General features: G+C 43.2%; 2 protein-coding genes across 3 annotated transcripts; both read left to right on the forward strand.

Moving 5' to 3' along the window:
• The first annotated feature begins 4,011 nt into the window (after window positions 1–4,011).
• Window positions 4,012–17,906, forward strand: col6a2 (collagen, type VI, alpha 2). 2 transcript variants are annotated; one of them, XM_070844615.1, is made up of 32 exons: window positions 4,012–4,191; window positions 6,267–6,358; window positions 6,501–6,601; window positions 6,709–6,852; window positions 8,030–8,392; window positions 8,482–8,502; window positions 8,608–8,673; window positions 8,769–8,867; window positions 8,991–9,017; window positions 9,170–9,196; window positions 9,318–9,362; window positions 9,523–9,576; window positions 9,667–9,729; window positions 9,834–9,896; window positions 10,008–10,061; window positions 10,142–10,177; window positions 10,265–10,327; window positions 10,454–10,516; window positions 10,641–10,703; window positions 10,797–10,859; window positions 10,965–11,015; window positions 11,101–11,199; window positions 11,295–11,357; window positions 11,577–11,612; window positions 11,714–11,759; window positions 11,836–11,988; window positions 12,116–12,210; window positions 13,129–13,310; window positions 13,418–13,596; window positions 13,713–13,751; window positions 15,847–16,181; window positions 16,873–17,906. In XM_070844615.1, exons 2-32 carry the CDS (start codon window positions 6,283–6,285, stop codon window positions 17,140–17,142), a joined length of 3,039 nt encoding a protein of 1,012 aa, XP_070700716.1. In that variant the 5' UTR covers window positions 4,012–4,191; window positions 6,267–6,282; the 3' UTR covers window positions 17,143–17,906. The 2 variants fall into 2 exon arrangements, with proteins under 2 accessions (XP_070700716.1, XP_070700717.1); XM_070844616.1 differs by having other exon boundaries at window positions 15,847–16,169.
• A 972-nt stretch (window positions 17,907–18,878) lies between these two features.
• Window positions 18,879–23,174, forward strand: LOC139214512 (D-serine dehydratase). The gene is made up of 10 exons (XM_070845384.1): window positions 18,879–18,883; window positions 19,558–19,713; window positions 19,840–19,969; window positions 20,267–20,417; window positions 20,508–20,688; window positions 21,346–21,464; window positions 21,594–21,720; window positions 21,956–22,018; window positions 22,101–22,206; window positions 22,304–23,174. Exons 2-10 carry the CDS (start codon window positions 19,568–19,570, stop codon window positions 22,391–22,393), a joined length of 1,113 nt encoding a protein of 370 aa, XP_070701485.1. The 5' UTR covers window positions 18,879–18,883; window positions 19,558–19,567; the 3' UTR covers window positions 22,394–23,174.
• Window positions 23,175–23,240: the final 66 nt, after the last annotated feature.

The raw sequence follows: 23,240 nt of genomic DNA on the forward strand, positions 1-23,240 counted from the left end.
ACACTGTGACACAGACAGTTGTTGCCCCTTCAAGCTGCACACACATAGAACATACAGTGTATACAGGTAGTTAGATTCAGAATAGAACAAGATACAGTAAAGAATAAAAAAAATTCAGTATGTAGTTATGCATATACATACACAGTATACACGTGTACACCCAGGAAATAATTCTATACATCCTTTTTTTAAATTAGCACCTGGTGGAATGTAAACAACAGCAACACTATAGTGATGATTATGTGGTCTTTGCTTCACATTAAAAGTTAAACATCTGGGAAATGCCGTCCATCAACTTTGTGTCTGCATCTGTGTACCGAGCATCACCGAAGTGATCACAGAGTCCCTCTCCCCTTGTCCTGCTGGAGCCTTGCCCCGTTAAGAGCAGTAGCTTCGTATCCCTGCAGTGATCACACAGGTACCTGTAAAGATTTGAGCCTCCTGATTTCTGATTTCATGCACAAATATTGAATATAGATATAAAAACCTTCCTTTAGAGCACATCCACTCTGGTAAATTAAAACACTGGGTTATTAACCACAACTCTTACCTCAAAGAAATTTTTAGCATTTGGCACCAAGTAAGCCAGAATGTCAGAATGTTCATCGCTTTGCAGGCTCGCTCTCTTTTGACCTAATATATTTTCTGTAGCTGATGTCTGATTGGCCGATTGGGTCAACACTTTCGTCCAGAATGAACTATCTCTACAACTACTGGACTACTGCTGACGTTGGTGATCCTCTGACTTTTCGTGCCACAATGAGGATGTCATTTTTGGATCACAGTGAAGTGTCCCTACAACTATGGCTTAGGATGACCACGGTCAACATTACTTCTGAAACATCAGCACCTCTGTGCCTACGTACAGCCTCTAAAACTACTGAACAGTGGGTTAAACATTATGGTAAAAGTGGGAGTATGTTTACAACTTTACAGTCATACACTGCCAATCATCTGACAGCTCATTTTCCTATTCTGTCATCATGTCCTTCATAAATAAGTTATAGCGAGCACTAATAAGGATGCACAAAGCAATGACATTTAGTCCCAGTATATAAAAGAGGCATATTATTCTTCACACTAATGCTGTGTCATATTTGGGTGCAGCAGTGCGACAATGTGACCTAAAATGACTTCGATATCTGGATCTCAGTCTCAAATTGAGTCACTGTGTCAGCAAGTATCTGCCTGCTAAAGTGCCCCAGAGCATCTCATCTCTACCAGCTCCAGGGCTGCTGTGGTGCAGCTGAGCCTGACCTCTGGCCTCCCTGTTGAAGAGGGGCAAGAGATATTTGTCTGGCTTTTTGTATTGCTGCATTGTTTGTGCTTGCTCAACACCTCAGGATGTGCAGAAATTATACAGTACATGGACACGCAAATGTTAAATTGAATGTCTTCTTCTCTACGGCTCAACTGCAGACATGTGTTTTATATTAAATCTTCACACTCACACTGCAGCAGAATTTCTGTGGAACTGTCTCAGTATGAGTTACTTTTTTTCTTGTGGTTCTAACATTGAGCCATTGTTTTTGATCTTAGCAGTGTGCATTTGTGTGTGTGTGTGTGTGTGACGCATCTCTTCCTGAAGTCATTTTTAAAGCTTTGGAGCCAAAACTGCACTTATCAGAGCATTCCACACAGCTCCTGCATTTGTGTTTGTTTATGTGCATGCATATGGGTGTGCCCAGTTGCATGGTGACGCATAATTCTGTGCATGATTTACAGCACATGTGCATCTGTGTCGTTCGTGTGTATGTGGCTGTGTGTTTGTGCATGTGTGTGTGTGGGGGGCTGTTCCTCTGAAATTTGTCTTGGCTCCTCTTGTCATTTTTCTTAGACCCAATTTCCTCCTTCCTTAGAGATTGGACCTCTCACTACCATATTTACTCTCAGACCTCAGCACAACCTTTTTCCACCGAAATTCACTGCTAGTGACATAAGGTTCGCACATGGACTTGACCATACACATGCACGGCTTTGTGTGTGCGTGTTCATGAAACGCACTGAGGTAACGACTCCCAGCTGCCCCGTCTGAACAGAGAGCACATCTGGTGAAAAGGAGGGACTAAGATTCCGAAAAGAAGTAAAGGAAAAGAGGAGTAAACGTTAGCTTATCATAAGGTTATTGTAATATCCTGTTTGTTCTTAAATATAGCATTTCAGATTCAGGAGCTGCACTGGAAAACATCTGGCCGAAGTGTATCACTCCCACACATACACAGCCAGTCATAGAGATCATGGAGATCATCACTGTGTGTATCTGTGCATGCTGCAGATGACATGAACATGTATCTGCTGTCTGAATTTGCATTTGCATGCACGTCTGATTTACTTTTATGTTTCTATTGTCGCCTCGTCGTCTTTGAGCATGGTTGCATGTGACGGGAGTCGTCCCGTGTGGGTTTCTCTGTGGGACGGTGAGAGAAAAGTTGCAGCGATGTTGGGAGAGAGGAGTTGTTTACAGTTCTGGCACTGATTATGCAGAAATCCCCCTGGACTGAAACCCTCTTTTAATCCATGTGAAAGAAATAAAGAAAAAAAAAATCTAAAGAGTGAAAGAGAGAGTGTGTGAGAAAGAGAGAAAAAGAAAAAGAGGGGCAGAGACTGGTTTATTCGAGCGGGAGGTCATTCCTATTCTATGAGTCACACTTTTAAGAGAGACCAGAACTCCCCCAACTCCCCCCACCTCCACATCCCTCCATCACGTGCGCGTACACACACACACACACACACACACAAACTCCTCTCTTCTTCTCTTTTTAAGGAAAAATCCATCCCTGGCCAAGACAGAGAGAAGAGCTTCAGAGTGTAATAACTCTGGTGAGCAGCCGCCCTCTTCCTCCTCCTACTCCTCCGCCTTTTCTTTTTCATCTGCACTTTGTTGCCTTTGCAAAATGCTGACTGCTGTCTCACCTCCGACCTCCCGATCATATCTCACTATACATTCGGATAAAAAAAAAGCTCAAGGTGCTTAGACTTCAAAACTTTTGTAAGTGCACAAGCACCATGCCCATTGACTGACCAGGCAGACCAGAATTTCTACTTCAAATAAATAGATTCTGATCTCTGTTTTCATCTCCCTCTCCAAACTGATAGCCTATCATGTAACAGATGTGGACTGGGATGTAAGCCTCACATTGCCTCCTGTGTTCTGGCCTGGATAACAAATTAGGGGCAGTGTTATTGGTTAATGCATTGGCAGCTCTGCAGGCCACATCAGAAAATTCAGTTGGCCTGTGACATGCGTAAGTACTGCTGCAGCCAAAACATGATCAGCAGCAATGACACGAAAAGAAATATGCTCTACATTCAAGGAGTGGAAGAGTCTGTGCAGATGTGTACAGACATGTCAAACCCTCTGGGGGGGGGGGAGACCTCCCACAATGTCCAAAATCACGTTAACGCACACAAATAGGCAAACGGGCGGCTATAGCACCTACATGGGTATAAACATGGTGAACAGGCTCGTGGACGGTTTGTCAGTGTTTACACCGAGTATAAACTCCTCTCACCCGGCCTGCTAATTGCAACCAGACTACCAGACAAAAGCGAGGGCCGTTTGTGCGTGTTTTTAGGAGTTTGGGGGGGTCACGTCTGCTCTTTATCCTGTTCTGTTTCATTCTTACTCACCACATGTTCGAGATTAACTTTGTAAACTCCCCAAATGTTGCATCTCATGGACATGAAGTGTGGCCCCAGGTTCCGCCATGTACAATCTGAGGGCCACATTAATAAAATGGTCATATCTCCTGCTACACAATTGTTAGCAGTTTGGGGGGTTTAAGGCGTCTTCGAGGGGGGATCTCCTCTAAACTCCAGATGCGCTTTGGCATCCTCTTTTACTAGTGCACGGCAGTAACACTGGGACAACTGGCCACGGGCACACGTGCGCGCACACACACGGCTTCCTGCGGAGCCATCGCGCCTCCAAGCGGCCAGCAGTGGGCACTGGGGCGCGTCTTGCGCGCACAGGAGGAGGGATCAGAGCTTGTCGCTGGGGCTGGACCGGGACAGGAGAGCGAGCGGACGGCTCTTCTGCGGGAAGTAAACGCGCATCCAGGGCTTTATTCCCCCATTTCTTCCTCCTGCACCCCCCTTTTCTTTTTCGGCTTCCCTTCCTGCTGAGATGAGGAGCTAATCACCAGAGGATCCGCTGCTCACGAAGTTTTGAAGTTGTTGGAAAGAGTTCGGGTAAGCAGCACTTTTACGCACAACAATGTGCCAATCTCCCTTTCTCCCCCGGAGTGTATCTGCCTGTCTCTGTCTCTGTCTCTGTGTGTGTGTGTCTCTTTGCTTATCTTAAAACTTACTCTCATCAACAGAAATGAAGACTTTTTCTCAGCCAAACCAAACTGCTGCGCAAACTTTGGATACGCAGCTCCTTCAAAATCCACAAACTAATTGCCCAAGAAAAAAAAAAAAAACCTAAAGAGAGCATGCCCTTAATCAGTGGTGCTGTAGTGTCTGCATATGTTTGCTTAATATCTAGCAGAGCAGTGATGAAAAGCTACGAAGTCTCCTACTCACTCCCCTGGCTTGGGCAGTGGGTGAGGAGTGCGGACATCTGCAGGAGCGACTCACAGCTGCCCGCCTGTCCGCCAGAGGGAGCCACAGCAAAGCGCGTGTCTGACAGTCTGTTGGTCCAAATGTTTTAAAGAAAGATGAATCTGAAAATATTATTTTTAGTTTAACTGGAAGAAAAAGCTGCCTGCAGGTGTGGTCTGATTGTACATTCAATATTTTTACAGCACAGTGCTCCTCTAGTAAGATGGCATTTAATTATAGAAAATGTCATTTGTATTTGGAACTTTATTCTTGAGGGAAGGAGATGTTTTCTCTTGTGTTGCAGTGGTGTGAGGGTGCAGATTTTACAGTGCAAAAACGCAGCATGTTGCAGTCGACATGAGTTGGCAGATGGTCCAGTGGTGAACACTTGCTGGGTTGAGATCTTTGTGGTGGATGTGGAGTGACGGATAGACACTGGACCAACTATAGGCTTTGTTGTCATGTTGCGACCAGTGTTAGACCGAGTGTGCACTGTCCTCCAGAGGCCTTCCCTTCTCACACTGCTAGAAGAGTTGGATTATTAATCGGGCAAAGTGGGCAAAGCCTGGAGGGGGGGGGGCGGCAAACCTTCAAGGCCTCTGAACGTTTTACATTGAGTGTGTGTCAGTTTGTTGGTTTATGGTATTTTAATGAATTATGGATTTGTTTGGAAGATGCACACCTGAGATAATAAAGTCCGTCAAGCAGGTGCTGCATGATTATCGCCCTGCTCATAATGTACATGCTGCATATTCCTAAATAAGCATGTGTTTTTACCAAAATACAAACAAGGGTTAATGCCAGCGCACTGCCCCCCAAACAGGTTAATCCAGCCATGACAGCCAGTGAATCCCGGTTCACTGTAAGAGGTTTTTCTTGAGGTTTAAAACCAAAATCGCTTTAATGTATTCAGTCAGCATCCTGCTCCTTCTGCCCAAATACAACAAGAGTCTGTTCATTTTCTGTCATCACCCAAAGTGCTGTTTACATACTTTTTCCCTGGCTTGGAAGGATGTGTTGTTCTGTTTAAATTAGATAATTAGTTCAATTTTTTAGCCTTGGACTTCAAAGAGTCCTTTGAATAACCAGGCTTGTGTATATTCAGTGGATTGAACTTCCTTTGGTTGTGGCTGAAGTTTGGCACCATGGCGAGGCCTGCTTCCAGCTTTCTACATGAATCCATAATGAGGCAAATGTCAACTTATATCATTTCTTCAAACTGTTGCTTCCGTTTCCACCATCAAACACGAAAAACAAGAGCCATGTTCAACTCATGTCGCGCTTGCAAACCTATTACATAACTCTGTGGCAGCCATTTTGTTCTCCGGGCAGCAGGCAGCTGACTGTTCTGCGTGCAGTTCCCTTAAACAGATGTCAGGTGCAGAATCTAGATGAAGAAATTAATTATTTTGCAAATGATTTCAATCAATTAACAATATGTGGAATGATAAGAAAATATATCATCGCACTACACCACAGAAAAAGGCTCTTACAATGCTGATTATTTTTAAAATGAGCCTATAGTCACACATATGTATTTCCATTTCTGTGATTTACTGTTCTTCCTGTTTTTTTGCTTGTTTGTTTGTTTACTTGTTTGTTTGTTTGTTTGTTGAGAGTTGGGTTTTTTTTCCTTAAATTTTCCAGGAGTTCAGCTGATCCTAAGAGGTAAAATGAGCAATGAACAAACGCATTGCGTGTCTTGTGCATTTATGTGTCAGACAGGAGAAGAGGAAGATGCTGGGGTTAGAGGTCGTCGTGCTCTGTCTTCTTTTTGGGGCCCTGACTCGCGGCCAGTCAACAGAGTGCAGCAGTGAGTGCCATGAAACTGAACCCTTATTGCTTCACAGCTGCTATATCACGTCATGTTAATACACAGTTTTAGTGACGTAGCAATGAACATTTTATGATTGATTTAAATATATTTCATGTGTTTTTTTGTGTCTTCCCTGCAGAGAAGAATGAATGTCCCATAGACGTGTACTTCACCATAGACACATCTGAGACCATCGCCATGCAGGAGCCACCCCCTGGATCGCTGGTGGAGAGCATCAAGGTTCCTCATTCATCTGGAATTTTAATACTGAAACTAACACACAAAGTAGCTGTTTTATACTGTGTGTGTTGGCAGGTTGTATAATGTGCTGTTTCTTTTTGTTCCAGCAATTCACTGAGCAGTTTGTAACACGGTTAGAAGATGCTGACTACAAAGGGCTTGTGCAAATCAACTGGAACGTCGGTGGACTCCACTTCTCCCAGACACAGCAGGTGTTCAGTCGCATCGGATCCAAGAATGATTTCATCACTGTGAGTGACACATTCAAATTTTTTGGATGTTTTATGTACCTAACCAAGTGATAAATTAGAAGTATTTGATAACATTGACATTCATCCTAACACCATCTGTAAAATGCTGAGTTCTGCTTCATCTTAACTGTATTTCCTTCCTTCCTCTGAATGGAGATTTCTAACCTGTGATCACGCCCAACAGGATTTTCAGATGGTGAAAAAAGGGACTAAAGGGTTGTTGTGCCTGGGGAACATTGCTGCCCCTCTGGTTACTGATAATATGGGTGTTGTCTTGGTTATAACCATGACAAGCAGGGCTGGGTAAATCTGCTTTGGTGCCTTGGGACAAAAATCAGCCGTAGGTAATATAAATTTAAAACTAGTGGGAAAAAAATTTGAAAGAAGAAGCTTAAGAAGCTTATATGGCTAGTAAAAAGAGGTGGACTAAGTGTTTGCACACTTAGTCCAGAGCCAGATGTGTTGCTCGTCAGTGCTGTTGGTCAGCAAGATTTTATCAATGTGATTAAAATATTAAATACATATTAGTGAATATTGTGAATATGTTTGTTGAATTTAAGGCTACAGCCTGTAGGTTGTTAGCTTAGCTTAGCACAACTGGACTGAAAACGGGGAAACAGCAAGCCTGCATCTTTCCAACGGAAATAAAATCCATCTATCAGCCGCCGATATTAACAAGTTATATCTTGTTTGTTTATTTGGTGCAAAAACCAAAGTATATAAATAACAGTTAGTCTGGGAGTTAAGTGCTAGCTGATTTCTTGACTTGGAAAGTGACTTCCTCGATTCTCCGCTGGTCGTGACCTCACTTTTACACAGTTTTTGCATGCATTAAAAATGAGTGAGCCAGACTAGCTGTTCCTCCTTGTTTCAAGGCTTTGTGCTAAGCTACGCCAACTGGCATTGTATTGGATGAACAGATATGAGGACAGTCAATTTTCTCATCTAAATAATCAACAGAAAACGAATTTCCTAAAACTTTCCTGTTTTTTAAAAACTAGGTTTAGACAGGGGCAGCCTTAAGTCTCAAATCATTTCAGTATACATTAATCCATTAATCAATTTGTTTAAATATTTATACCTTCAGAGCTCCTGAGGTCTCAGGTCCCAGGGCAGTTGCCTGATTTTCTATATTGGTAGTCCAACCGTAACAAGTCACACTTGTCACTGTTTCTAGGGTGTCAGGGGAATCCGTTACCTCGGTAAGGGCACCTACATCGACTGTGCCCTCACCAACATGACCCAGGAAATGCTGCGCTCGCCCTCAAACCCCAGGGCCCTCCGATTTGCTGTGGTCATCACCGATGGCCATGTGACTGGAAACCCGTGTGGAGGAATCAAAGTGGCCGCAGAGAGGGCTCGTGACGAGGGCATCCGGATGTTTGCCGTGGCAGCATCGATGAACATTGACGAGACAGGCCTGAGGGAGATCGCCAACTCTCCAGCGTCGGTCTACAGGAGGGACTTCATGGCTGTGGATCTGAGCCAGGGCAGAGCCATGATAAGGACGGCTGACATTGACCGCATCATCAAGTCGATGGTAACACACAAACACAGACACAGAGACACACTGAGAGAAACATGGTCTGTGCCTCTTCTGATCACACCTTCTTTCTTTTGTCTCCACAGAAACATTTGGCGTATGTAGAGGTAAGAACATACACTCAACTCAACTAATGATGGAGAGATATCATAAAGATTTACGTTTCAGACTATTAACACTGGCTGGTTGTCTTCATTTCCTGTATAACGCAGTGTTACAGTGTGTCCTGTCTGGAGACAACTGGGCCTCCCGGTCCAAAAGGCCACAGAGGACAAAAAGTGAGTTTCACACACAAACACACACACACAGGTATCTGCATACTAGTCACTTTCATTCTCACAAATATTTTCCCCTTTTAACTCATCGACTGCAGGGAGCTAAAGGAGACAACGGCGAACCAGGTCTGAAAGGAGAGAGGGGTCGCCCAGGAGACCCTGGTATCGAGGGTCCCATCGGTCAGCCCGGTATAAAAGTAAGACACTGAACACCCAAGTACCTACTGCTTGCTATCCACTACAGTGTGACAAATGTGAATTTTGTTTGTGTTTATATTGTGACAAATGTTTTTTTTCTTTTCCCTTTCTCCTCTCTGTAGGGAGAACCAGGTCTTAAGGGCGAGAAGGTAAGTCATCGCTTTCCCTTTGTGTGGATCAAGTTCATCAACACATGACTGAAAACTGTTTCGAATGGTGAAACTTTGAATAAATGAACGGGGTTGTAGATCATAATAACGATTGCATGTAAAATGATTGGTGATCTTCTTTCTACCCACAGGGAGAGATTGGAGCTCAGGGGAAAAAGGTACGACTTTTTTTTTTTTTTACTATTTATTGTTTATTGCATGACAGAATCCGTCAATTATCACTGATTTTTGAAAGTGATCTGTCTTTCCCCTCTAAATGTCTCTTCTCTTTGGTTTTAGGGTGTGGCCGGCATCGCAGGACGTAATGGGACAGATGGACAGAAAGTAGGTGCTGCAAAACACTAGAATCAATACTGACTCACTAAAAGTAATTTTATTCTGAAAATGTAAAAAATTCCACATCTGATTTTGAAGTAAATCTCTAGTTTTGTTTTTTTGCAACTTTTTGCAATACATTTGTTTTCATTTATGTTCTTCTTCGCAGGGTAAAATTGGACGGATCGGCGCTCCCGGCTGCAAAGGAGACCCAGGCGACAGAGTATGGCATTCAACATGATTTGAATTGATTAGTACATCCATGGTGTGTTGTGTTATGGTATATTTATGGTGTGTGTTTGATGCTTTGTAGGGGCCTGATGGTCACCCTGGAGACGTTGGTGAACGTGGTCTTCTTGGAACTGACGGAGAGAAGGTATATGGTCCCGTCTTTCCTTGAATCAAAAGCCATCAGCCATCCAACTTGTGGTTAAACTCTGCCTGATTGCCGCTGTGTGTGTGCTTGTGTCCCGTCTTCAGGGTGATCCCGGTCGCCCTGGAAGACCTGGTCCCTCTGGCCTGTCTGGAGAGGCTGGACCGAAGGTAAACTGGATCACAGGGGCAGGGATAGCCCCTCTTTGCTGGGACACATATTAGGTCTTTTGTCATGTTAAATGGCTGTTAAAAGGCTAAGCTCTGGTTCTTCTTTAACAGGGAGAGAGGGGAAGCCCTGGATCACCTGGCGTCCCTGGACTGAAAGGAAACCCAGTAAGACGCATTCAGAAATACATTCAAACGCACACTCATTTCATGCATCATGTAGCTCACCTCTATTTTGTTTTTCTTAGGGAACCTCTGGACTTATGGGAGGCAATGGAGAGCTGGTAAGAGTAACCTACAACCTAATGTTCCTTTTCATAATTCTCCTGCTTTGGCTGTGTGTTGGTTTTCTAATTGTGCTTGTGTTCTAGGGGAGAAGAGGGGACTATGGGCCGAAGGGGGGTCAAGGGCCAGATGGAATTAAGGGAGATAAGGTATGAGTTCATTCACACAAGCGCACAAGAGTGAAGATATGTATCAAACACTTTTTGCCTCTTATTTGTTTCATTGAGGTATATTACCCCACCACTAGGGGGCTCAATGCTGATTTTATGTTACAGGGTGAGAATGGACCAGAGGGCTTGAGAGGACTTGCAGGTGAATCAGGAAACAAAGGAACAAAGGTGAGAAGAGCCATATGATCTTTATAATCTGTAGGCCTGGAGCCATGCACTGCAGCCATGTTCCCTTGAACTCTTTAATCAACTCCATTTTGTAGCACCTGTTAACTTTCCTTCCTCTGAACAGGGAGACAATGGCCTGCCAGGCCCCAGGGGACCACCGGGGGTAGCAGGAGAGACTGGGAGAAATGTAGGTTAAAGTTCACATGTGGGCATCATATGAAAAAGTACCTGAGGGATACATTACCTCATCTTACTTGCATCAACACTGTTTGTATAATAGGGTACTAGAGGTGACCCTGGTGATGCTGGACCAAGAGGAGAACCTGGACAGCCTGGACCAAAGGTATGTATCTCTATGTACTGGTTAGTGTGCTTGGATCTTCCTTGGACTGTTCTCAGGTATGTAACTGTGGTTCTTGGGCTTCACTGTGTCTTTCGTCATTTTTAGGGAGACCATGGAAGACCTGGTTTTAGCTATCCAGGACCAAGAGGACCATCGGTAACATACACATGCACTGTCTCCTTACATTTGCTGGCTGGAGTGACACACTCGGCTGACAAAGCGTTACTCCACTGTTGTACAGGGTGACAGAGGAGAGAAGGGCAACCGTGGACCTCGTGGCAGCAGAGGAGACTGTGGTCAAAAGGGTGAGCCTGGAGATAAAGGAACTCCTGGAGAGTCAGTGAGTAGCTCCTCGTAGTTGGATATATGCTGTCAGTGGACACAAATGTTTCTGTACAGTGCAGCTACTGATGCAATATTTTCTGCTTGCAACAGGGTGAGCCAGGACCTCAGGGTGAACCTGGCTCAAGAGGACCAAGAGGAGAGTTTGGGCGTGATGTAAGTAGAGAAGAAATGCACTGTAAATCAGGAAGACTCACATACAGGTATCTCCCTAGTCACTGACGTAGTGCAGATGAAGCAAACATCCAGTTGCATCGACTAAGGAAAAGCTGATGCTGATGAAGTTTACTTATCATCAGTTAGCATTGTCTGCTATCCCAAACTGGACTAAAACTAGAGGCACAATGTGATTTTATGTGTTCCCTTCCCCTTCAGGGAGATCCTGGTCCTGAGGGAGATCCCGGCCTCACTGTAAGAACATATAATCCAACCAGTCTTTCGTCACTGGCACATCAACACAGACACACAGAGGATATGATCGATGTAATGGCATGTTTTTTATCTTCCTGCAGGAATGCGATGTCATGAACTACATCAGAGAAACATGTGGCTGCTGTGGTAAGTTTAGTTACCAACGTGTTGAACAGGCTCTGATTGGCTGTCGGATTCTCACAGTTTGTGCTCTCGTCTGCAGACTGTGAGAAACGCTGCGGGGCCCTGGACATTGTGTTTGTGATCGACAGCTCAGAGTCAGTGGGTCTGACTAACTTCACCCTGGAGAAGAACTTTGTCATCAACACCATCAACAGACTGGGATCCCTTGCCAAAGACCCGCAATCAGCAACAGGTAGACATGCATTTGTTTATGCACGCTCGTTTCCTAAATGACTTCAGCATTATTATAATGACTTCATATTATTTACAAGATGGCTGCCAACTTAAGCATGTGTAAACACAGTCGCTTGTGATCCCAGGCACAAGAGTCGGAGTTGTTCAGTACAGTCACAATGGAACTTTCCAGGCCATTCGTCTCGATGACCCCAAGATTAATTCACTGTCTGCTTTCAAGGTCTCTCACACAAACACACACAAACACATGTGCATACTGCTTTGAAGTACATTTTTAGAATGTGGCACAGACTGTTATTTTGTCTCTTTTGTCCAGATGTTTCTGAATTAATCAAGGCTGATGAGCCATCAGATCAGATGTACTGTCTGCAAATGTACGGCAGATGGGAGTCATCACAGTAACATATGTGTACATGTCCCTCTCACTGTAATTCTGACGTCGACCAATACATATAATCTGGGATGCAATGGACGATAGATTCACCTAAAAGAAGACCAAATCTTTCATTTGGTCAAAAATCCCATGGAAAGACCCTAATCAACAATAAACCAGTTAAAACCTGACTACAGAGGTCATTCCTCTGTGGCATAAAGCTCCATTGTTGTCAAAAACCATTAAAACCACATCAATGAGTCAAACCATTCTACTAGGTGACATGTGCCTTCATGACCATGAACTTGGGTATTGTAGATTATTTTGAGTCACTACAACACACAACATCCTGCTGGCTTAAATCACCAGAGCAACAAATGTATATTAATCCACAGCTGAAAATAGCTGTGAGCAAAGGCACTATTCACTCCTGTTTGGGTAACATTCTCAAAAAAAAAAAAAAAAACAGGGTACAGCAGTTTTACGGAAATTACTTTGAAAATTAAACCATATACTTGTGACCTATTTTTAAGGTTTACATTTTCATTACCAACCATTGGGCTTGGTGCCAAGTGTCACAGAAATGACTGTATGGGGTAGTTCATTACTTAACTTTAGACATACTTTACCCTTTTCTGCTAACACTGTAATCTGAGCAGATGTTCCTTTGTTGGCCTAACCCATAAGATACCTCATACCTCTACCTGGAAGAGCATTTAGAACTAGATGTGTAGCTGTGTACATGTGGTCATCTCCAATATTCAGGACGCAGTGAAGCGATTGGAGTGGATCGCTGGTGGAACATGGACTCCATCCGCTCTGAAGTATGCCTACGACAACCTGATCAGGGACAGCCGCAGAGCTAAAGCCAATGTCACTGTAGTCGTCATCACTGACGGACGCTTCGATCCCAGAGATGACGACTCGCTGCTTACCTACCTCTGCAGGTGCCTGACACTGGGGTTGCATTTTGAGATTTAGCGTTGGCATTTTTGGAGAAGAAAAATGTTTAATTGTGTTGCATGTATTTGTGCGTACTGGTGCTTGTGAGCAGTGATCCCAGTGTTGATGTGAGTGCCATTGGTATTGGAGACATGTTCGACCAGATTGAGGAGAATGAGAGTCTGAAGAGCATCGCCTGTCAGAGGGACGGCAGGGTGCTGGGCATGAGGCGCTTTGCAGACCTGGTGGCTGAGGAGTTCATCGACAAGATTGAACACGTGCTCTGCCCAGGTACGCTCATCACAGAAACGCAGATTATGCACAGTACGTTCATCTAATGGATTATAAGAAGCTGTGTGGGTTTTTGTCATTTTCCTAAAGACATTCTGTCTTTTTCTTTGCTTTAGATCCTATCATCATATGCCCTGATCTCCCTTGTAAATCAGGTAAGATTTAAAAATATGTGTCACGCTAAGATATTACAATATTACATCCTGGGTAACAAGCATTTATCAAGGCGTCAATATGCTTCAAAAAAAGGGCTTGTCGGATTATCAAACAGCATCTGAAGAAGTCTTGAATTTCAGGGGATGTGTGCGACAATTTTTGTTTCTTTCTGGAACTGTCATTCTTTTCTTTTTTCACTTTTTTTTGTCACTTTTGGGTACAACTGAGTGCAACACCATGAATGCATTTGAGGAGAGTTTGTCCGAAAGTGTGCATTGTTAACCCCATTTATATGACTCAACTCACCTGGGAGCTCTGTATGACAGCACTTTTTGTCCCGCCTTCAAGAGTGGCCATTCAGAGCAGGTATAAACACTTTGGCCTTCATACATGTTCGGACAACATTTGGTATCAATTAGTTCATTTAAAGCATACTGACGCCTTTAAGCTATGTTAAATATTTGATGAGTTGTGGCTTAAACTTGTTTTTTTTACACACTTGTATTATTTCACCTTATTTGTTATGATGCAGTTAATTCACATGACTGTAAAGCCAACACACAAGACCAAACTTACAATTGAATGCAACTCGGTGTACCTCCGGCATCTTTGTTGGCTGTGTTGATGCGTCGTGTCTGTGGGACCCCGCCCACAATGTTATTCCGCCCACTTGTTTCAGGAGGGGGCGTCAGTGCGGGACAAGCCCCTCCCCCCTGGAAGCCGCTGGCCGAGGAAGGCAGCCCCTTATTGGTTCCCACCTCTTTGGATGGTGTGGCCAACCTGCTGAGCGGCCTGAGCGAGCAGCAGTACGGGGTTGGCATTGCAACCATGGCGTACACAGCCCAGAGAGCCAAACTCACCCAGGGAACGGACAGGCAGCAGTGGACCCAGCTGTTCATCGACTCCTTCAAATATGTCTATGGAGACATTATGGGGGATCCAGAGAAAGCCCTAGGACTCTGCTAATGCTAATATGCTAACCATGCTACCTCGCCATTATGGACGCCCATAACTAATAAGCTTACTGCTGGACATAGAGTAGATTTTACTAAGACGGTGGGCATTTTTTTAATGGTGCAATATACACCTGGGCTGATGCAAGACAATCGCATGATATGAAGCTGGTCCTATGCTAACATTTCAGAGCAGCCTTATGTACAGTTACTGTACACGGCCAAAATTCAAAATGTGGCTTCATGATGCTCCCACTCCTCATGCAATATCTCCGAATTAACGTACATGGAGCTGTTTCTCAGAAAAATAATTCTGCTACAAATATGATACATATCATTTCTTCCATCTAAACGGAGGAATGTTTTCCATTCGCATGGAAAGCGGATGTCATCCATTTGTTGGAGGCACATTGGTCTGTAAAGCCATTCATGTTGCTCCTGTATAGTGTACAGTGGCTCCTTGATGAAACCTCATTTCCACTGTGAATCACGAGCTCGCTGAATCACTGATGACATTTCTTTTGCTGTTTTGCACATATCCATGGTTACGGCCTTTACTGTTTTTTTCTTATGCTCTGTGAATTACTCATGTTGGTGAAAAGGCCATGACATATGGAAAATATCTGCTTTTATACATGTTACAGTATACTGTATATGAGTCAGACGTTGGTGTATGTGGGTGTTTGGTTTATTGACTTGGCACTGACCAATGAAGGAACTATTGTATGTTATGCCCTTAATTGGTGCATGTTTTTTTTTGCATGTGGCTTGGCTTGTAAAGTAGGGTTGCTAGAGGAAAATGACCACAGAGTGGCTTTAACCAAATGTTATGGTAACATGTTAGCTCTGTGACTGCAACTTGCTGATGTGAACCATGTTGTTTTCGTATAGAATGTATTCATGTATTTATAACACCAAGAGAATAAAACTGTAGCAAGATTTTAAAAAGTGCTTTCTTGATGAGGCCACTATCAATCTGAGAAGACGTCAAACAGCTGGACTGCTACTAGCATGTATGGAAGCACACCACGTTACAGTATATATTTTGCTGGCTTTGACCTCTGAGCATCTGTGTTCCAGCTGTAGCTGAACATCTTGATTGATTTAAAAGGTCATGTACATGTGTGTGTGTCTACTCCAGAGCCTGCTGTGGCTAGCTGTGTTCAGCGGCCAGTGGATGTGGTGTTCCTGTTGGATGGTTCGGAGAGGATGGGACTGGAGAACCACCGCAGAGCCAAAGAGTTCATCGAGAATGTGGCTCGTCGCCTCACCCTGGCCAACAGCCAGGCAGATGACAGGAATGCCCGCTTTGCTCTGCTGCAGTACGGCAGCCCTACGGAACAGAGGGTGGAGTTCCCGATCACACACAATTTCACACGGATCTCTGATTCGCTGGCAGCAGTGACCTACATGGACTCCTCTTCTGCTCTGGGCAACGCTATCATCTATGCTGTCAACAATCTGGTGAGTCCAAAGGTATGAACAAACACAAACTCTTGTGTTGGATGTACAGGCAGGTAACCTGTGCCAGAAACATGTAAAAGAATACTTGAACATTTTTGGAAATTCACTTCCCTGAGTGAGATGAGAAGATGGATACTACTATCATGTTTGTACTGTAAATATGTAGTTACTGCCAACAGATGATTAGCGTAGCTTAGCATAAAGATCGGAAACAAGAGGAAACCATTAACGCAGCTGACAAAAACTTTTTTATCAGCAAATCGAAAGCTCACTAATTAACTCATAGTACCTCATTTGTTTAATCGTACAAACACTGCAGTGTAAAAAACAATAAGTTGGTTGCCTGGCAATCTCGGGTGAGAATAGGGCTCCAGCTAAAAACAATAACTTGTATTTACATTTTACCTTTCATACAAAGTAAACAAATGATATTAATTACTGAGTTTGAGGATGATTGCAGTCAGTATGCTAAGTTAAGTGGCCTGCTGACTGTAGCTTCATATTTACTGAACAGATACAGAATGGGAACAGTATCAATCTTCTCTAACTCTTGGCAATAAAGTGAACAAGGGTATATCCCAGAATGCCGTCTGTCTTTATGCTAAGCTAACCTACTGCACAGATATGAGAACGGTATCATCTAACTCTTGGAGAGAAGCAAAAAGCTGGATTGCCTTAACATATCATGTTGTGTTTATTGTAGGTGGGAGAGCGCCTGGCTCGTCGCAACGCCGAGCTGGCCTTCGTGTTCATCACTGATGGCATCACAGCCAGCGAGCAGCTGGATGAGGGCGTGTCTGCCATGAGGCGAGCGGAAGGCGTTCCCATGGTGGTCGCCATGGGGACAGACACAGATGAAGAGGTGCTGCAGAAGGTGTCACTAGGGGACATGTCGGCCGTCTTTAGAGGAGATGACTACAACGTGCTGAACAAACCTTCATTCTTTGAGCGCTTTGTCCGCTGGATATGCTAATGAGGAACTGTAAAGCTGTGCACCATAGAGTTAGAGTCCACAGAATGAAAGAAGGGTCAGCTCCTTCAGCACACACGTAAACACACACACACACACACACACACACACAGGCACCAACAAGCCTCGATGATCATTGTCATTGCTGTGTGTAATGAAACAGCTGCAAATCCAGTTGTTATGGGTGAAGGTCAAACAATCCATGCAGGACCAGCTGACACGCACACACACACACACACACACATAGCATGCACATATCAACTGTAACTTGATTGTTCTATTCACTCTAATGCTATGGCCAACCAAAGACACTCACAGGTATCCCAGAGAAGAGGTGTATGATTATTGAATGTGTATGAAACAAATTGTAGGCTTTATTTTGTTTTTGTTCTGTATTGATTTTCAGTTTACAAAACTCTCTCTCTCTCTCTCTCTCTCTCTCTCTCTCTCTCTCTCACAAAGTCAGTTACATTTACATTAAAGGTGCTACTAAAGTACAAATAAAGGACAAAGCCATGCAAGTGCTTCTGAAAACTTTTTACATAATGTTATGCTGCAATTACTGTAGTTTGTTCAGGGGATAAACACGTGAAGACATATCATCTCCAGGGAAAAGAAATCACACATAAAACCCACACTCAGACTCACACACACAAGCACACACACATGCTGTGCTTATTTACACATACACTGATAGACAAGCATAGACGAAACAAATCTGTAAACATGAAGTCCAAATAAAAGCCTATTGGTGACCCCCCCCCCAACACTGTCTTCTGTGTTTGCAAGATATATAAATGTGTGATGTGTTCGTATGTGTATCCACGTGCAATTTGTCATTAAATCAGTCTAATCTGGGAGTAAGGAAGTGGCTCTCAACAATGACTTTAGTGAAGAAAAGACATACAAATTACATTTCCCCCTGTTGGGATTTAATATGTACCCCCCCCCCTTTAAAAAAATGATTTGCTCCTGAACTTTTATGATCCCATGAGAGAAATTCTCTCTTTGCTTCATGTGGTTCTCTGCTGTACAGAGAAATACAAAGCACCAAATCCACCAGTGTATTCAGACTAATCTATAACATCATATTCTGACTATATTCTCAGTCTAAAGCACATTTTGGAGGTAAATATTGTACTTTTTAACTCCACCCCAATTATTTGACAGCATTACTTACTTCAATTCTTCAGTCTTCTATATACAACATATATAACATTTTGTAAAATCAATATAGAGTATAGAGTATAGAGTAAGCTACCCAGCACTGAAGTGATACACATTGATTATGATCCAATAAAGATGTAGATAATAATAAATATTCTGAAAGGAGCCATTCTGCATAATGGGAGAATGAGGCCATATTTTATGTACTTTACTTAAAAAATGAGTTTGAGTGAGTAAATTTTATGTTGTACCTCGAAATATCTGGGCCTTGAACAGTTCATGGAAGCATAATGGGCAAAGCATTTACAGAAGGCTTTACTTTTATTTCATTTCTGTACATTATTTCATGTGTGTTGTCGTTCCTGTCGTGTTTGCTCACATGTTACCTAAACAGAAGAAGGAGTTCACCGTTGTGATGATGACGCTGTGACATTATTACCCCTGATTACTCCAGCCATCCAGAGACAGACCGCCTCCACGGAGGAGAGGAGGAGGTTTGACCCTTCGTGGACACCGTAAGAATAACGTCATCACAATATCCTGCATGTCGGCGAGTCTTTAAAATCTCTGTCAAACGGTAAGTCATCGATAATGAAAACTACTTGCTGCCATCACTTTTCGTTGGGATCTAGTGAGGACTGTTAGTCTCGTGACTGAGGGACGAGACAGTGCTGCTGAAAACTAAGAGCATTAAAAAGCTGGTCTGTTTGTCAACCTGTTTGGTTAAATAGTCATAGAGACTTTGGTAGTTTAGTTTGGTTACGTAATTGCTTTCTTTACATCGTTTAAGGTTAAAGTTTTGGGTGGAAGATGAGGGTTTAAACTAATAACGTGTTGCTGTGTAGTGTTTTTCAAAGTTCAAAGGTCTCTACATTGCATAAGCGGAGCCACAGCCAGCGGTGGAGGAAGGATCTCTTACTTCTTACTGAAGAGTACTAATGCCACACTGTAACAATTACAAGGGAAAGTGTTGCACGCTGCTAAAGTCTAAAGTAAAAGTGCCTCATGCAGAGAAATGGTCCTTTTGGCTGTTGATGCATAGATGCGTAGAAAAACCACACAGAAATGGGAGAAAATGATTTAATGTCCTTGTATGTTTGTAATAGAATAGTGTCACAGTTGGTCTGATATATGAGTTGGAGTCAGTGGTGCATGAGAATTTAATTGCAAGAGAATTATCTAGTGTGTGTGTGTGTGTGTGTGTGTGTGTGTGTGTGTGTGTGTGTGTGTGTGTGTGTGTGTGTGTTCCAGTACTGCCAGTATGGAGGGAGAGGCCCTCTCCGCCCTGAGCACCCCAGCTCTGGTGGTGGATGTGGACAAAGTGAAGAGAAACGCTCAGAGGATGATCGAACGCTGGCAGAAGCTGGGGGTCCAGCTTCGGCCACACATGAAAACCCACAAAACCCTGTATGAAGGCACACACACACTCACTCACTTACTCACTTACTCACTTACTCACTTACTCACTCACTCATACGAATGACATAGTGCTAAGGTCTGTGTGTGTGTGTTTGTATCCGTGTTCATGTCCAGTGAGTGTGCTGACATAATGACCGGCGGATCGCGGAGATGCATCGTGGTTTCCACGCTGGCAGAGGCCTGTTTCTATGCTGACCATGGATTTGATGACATCCTCTATGCCTACTCTGTTCCCTTTGATAAGGTTCTCTTAGCTCACACACAGAAATAATTTATTTAACTAAGTAATGACAGCTCTGATAAAATGTTATATCTTCTGTATGTAATGTAATGTAATGTTAAAATCTGTTCCCAGCTGATCAATCACTGAATCAAGTGATTATCATTTTCTGCCAATCAACTAATCAGTTGTTATTAATATCAATACACAGGTCAATACAGTTAATATTTTGACATAAAGTTCTTATGGCCCTTTTATCTGTTAGGTCTTATCTCCCAACCATACACTAACACTAACTTGTATCTGTGCGTGTGTGTCCAGGTGGAGCGCTGTGCGGCCCTGTCAGAGAGGCTGGATCTTTTCCAAGTTTTGTTGGATCATCCTGATGCTCTGGAGCAGCTGAAGAAGAGACCGCTGAGAGACGGTCGGCTGTGGCACGTCTGGTTCAAACTCGACTGTGGCAACGGGAGAGGTGAACGCACTGGGAAACCAGCTCATCACCACCTGCTGAGCTGTGGGAGTCAGGTGCCTGCTGACCCTCTGTTTGCTCTGTTTGCCATAGCTGGTGTCCTGCATTCAGACCCTGAGGCGCTCCGATTGGCACAGGCCATCGCCGAGGCCGAGGGCGTGGAGCTAACCGGAGTGTACGCTCACTGTGGGAACACCTATAACTGCAGAGGTGTGGAGCAAATACAGGCCGTCGCCCAGGAAACCACCAGCTTGACTCTGCAGTTCATGGAAAAGTATGACAAAAGTGAAAACTAGACAAGTCAAGCAAGTAGAGGCTAATCATGCAATATGTAACATGCCACAGAGAAGGTTAAAAGACATGCAACACTTTCTTTTTTCTTCTTTATTCTGAAAATGTCATGGTTTACTATTGACTGGTGTGAACCACTGTACCCAACATTTTGTAAGGTTTCCTTTTCCTTTTCATTGCTTCACAAAAGTTTCACATTATAGCCATGATTGTAGAAGGACAATCAAATTAATAAGAAATTATGTTAAACATCAAAAGTGTAGAATTGGATACGTATACAGATACTATACGTCAAATGTTCAGCACCATTTAGCAACTAGCTGGTGAACACAGTCGAGCATTTAGGAGCTAAGGAGGCAGATATACTTCTGTGGAGTTGGTGGAGACCAAACTAGAGCCAAAAAGAGACTAAATATCGGACTTAATGATGGTGGACACAAACAGCGTTGTGTTTACAGCTTGTTGCACTGCTCCATAGTGGCCTAAAGTGCAGTGAATACTTTAGTTGTCTGAACCTATTGACAATTATAACATTATGTCAGTGTATTTGCAAGTAAATAAGCCACTAGATGTATTTCTTATGAAATTCTGTCTTGACACATTAATTCTTTACACTTCTGTGGGTTTGTTTTCCGGACAGACTGAAGGCTGTCGGCATCACCTGTAAGTCCAGCATTGGCTCCACCCCTTCCTGCAGTCATCCAGTCAAAGACATGGAGCAGCTCAGCGAGGTGCATCCTGGAAACTACGTCTTCTATGGTGTGTGTGTGTGTGTGTGTGTGTGTGTGTGTGTGTGTGTGTGTGGATGTATCAGTGTACTGGTTGCTTTATGCTGTTTTCCTGTTGAAATAAGCAAATTCCAAAAAAGATAATGTTGATGCATTTTAGACGTGCAGCAGTCTGTGATAGGCTCGTGCAGTCTGGAGGATGTGGCTGTGAGGGTTTTGACAAGAGTCATTGGACACTGTCCTCACAGGAACCAGCTCCTGATTGACTGTGGATGGAGTGGAATCAGGTACCTTCATCTGTCGTGTTTTACAATGATTTGTTTTGGACCATTTTAAGTTAATTCTTACTGATGTGAACCTGTCTCTCAAGTTATATTAATGGCCGGAGTTTAAGGGTAAAATCCTATATTTCTTATTTAAGCTTATTTCTTAGTTTATCTGTTGATACATAAACAACATTTTTTAGTCACCACTACATTACTGATACTTTTAGTATTTCACCATTTTGCTCACTGCTCTCAGTCTAGACGGAGCTGGAAAACTTCCTACTGGATACGCTGTGATCGAAGGACACCCAAACCTCAAGTAATGCTCCGTACTCTAATCCCTGCTCTCAGTAGCAAACTTAAATGTGACTGCAGTCCTGATGAATGATATTTCCCTCCAGGTTGTTGTCTATGACCCAGGAGCACGGTAGAGTGGAGCCCATCTCAGGACTGCTGGACTACAGCAGATACCCCCTGGGCTCTCTGCTCACACTGATCCCCTACCATGTTAGTACTGTGCAGTATGGAGTGACGCTTAATACTGTTTCAATATTACTGTGTTACTCTCCTCTCATCTAACCCTCTCTCTGTTGTTTTTTTACAGTCGTGTGCAACTGCGGTCATGCATCCTGTGTATCACGTGCACTCTGGGGGCCGCCTGCTGGGGAAGTGGACACCAACACGCGGGTGGTGAACAGCTGTCCCAATATGCACTCATACATACATGACTTTGTTAAAATCGCTGTAATGGATGATTATGGTTGAATATTCACCTCCTTTTTTCTGTGTTTCTCTAAATAGGTGTAAAAGTATTCCTAACAATTAATGAAATAATAGTACTTTTCATACACCTATCCCCGACATGAAGCGATGTGGGAAAAGAAATGTTGAAAAAAAACTCCTGCACGCTTCTAAATGATTCAATAAATGACCATCATTTAGTTAATATGCAAGAAATGCAAGCATCAATCAAATGAGTATGATGTTACAGTATATGTGGCTGCGTGATGGTTAATTGTGCAGATGTGCTTGAGATCTCTTGCATTTTACTATGAGGAACGTGGGTTATAACTCTTGACTATAACTCTTGTTATAACTCTTACTGAAAACAGATTCCATGAAAATGTTTTACATGTCTGTTTTATTCCTATCAATTGGTTACTTTTGCACACAATTTTCAGTTTCTGATTGTTTCTAAATGCAGTCACTGAGAAAATAAAGAGAAGCTTTGTTCTCAGTGTGCACTGTAGAGCAACAGCTGCTGGTAACTACAGTACAGTCTGGGACTGTAATGATCCTGAGCCTGATGAAGTGTCGCTGTTAATAAATAATCCTAATAAAATACATGTTTGTGTTTCAGTTTGTTACAGAGGACCAAGTGTGCAGTCACCAGTGTTGGAATGTATTAATACTTTTACTGAAGTGAAGAACCTAAATACTTGTTTTTTCTGACCAAATAAAATTTCTATTGTGAATTTCTACTTTCCATTTCTTATTTGTTTCTTGCACATTTCTATGACAGGTGTCATAAGGATAATAGG

This window comes from Pempheris klunzingeri, chromosome 15 (genome assembly GCF_042242105.1).
Source record: "Pempheris klunzingeri isolate RE-2024b chromosome 15, fPemKlu1.hap1, whole genome shotgun sequence".
Taxonomy (NCBI): domain Eukaryota; kingdom Metazoa; phylum Chordata; class Actinopteri; order Acropomatiformes; family Pempheridae; genus Pempheris; species Pempheris klunzingeri.

Excerpts from the sequence above, each read along its gene's own strand:
- LOC139214512 (XM_070845384.1), top strand. The coding sequence starts at position 19,568 with ATGGAGGGAGAGGCCCTCTCCGCCCTGAGCACCCCAGCTCTGGTGGTG. Across the intron at positions 20,418-20,507 it reads CGACTGTGGCAACGGGAGAG|CTGGTGTCCTGCATTCAGAC; the intron begins GTGAACGCACTG and ends TGTTTGCCATAG. Across the intron at positions 22,207-22,303 it reads TCACACTGATCCCCTACCAT|TCGTGTGCAACTGCGGTCAT; the intron begins GTTAGTACTGTG and ends GTTTTTTTACAG.
- col6a2 (XM_070844615.1), top strand. The coding sequence starts at position 6,283 with ATGCTGGGGTTAGAGGTCGTCGTGCTCTGTCTTCTTTTTGGGGCCCTG. Across the intron at positions 11,760-11,835 it reads AGAAACATGTGGCTGCTGTG|ACTGTGAGAAACGCTGCGGG; the intron begins GTAAGTTTAGTT and ends TCTCGTCTGCAG. Across the intron at positions 13,311-13,417 it reads CTGCTTACCTACCTCTGCAG|TGATCCCAGTGTTGATGTGA; the intron begins GTGCCTGACACT and ends GCTTGTGAGCAG.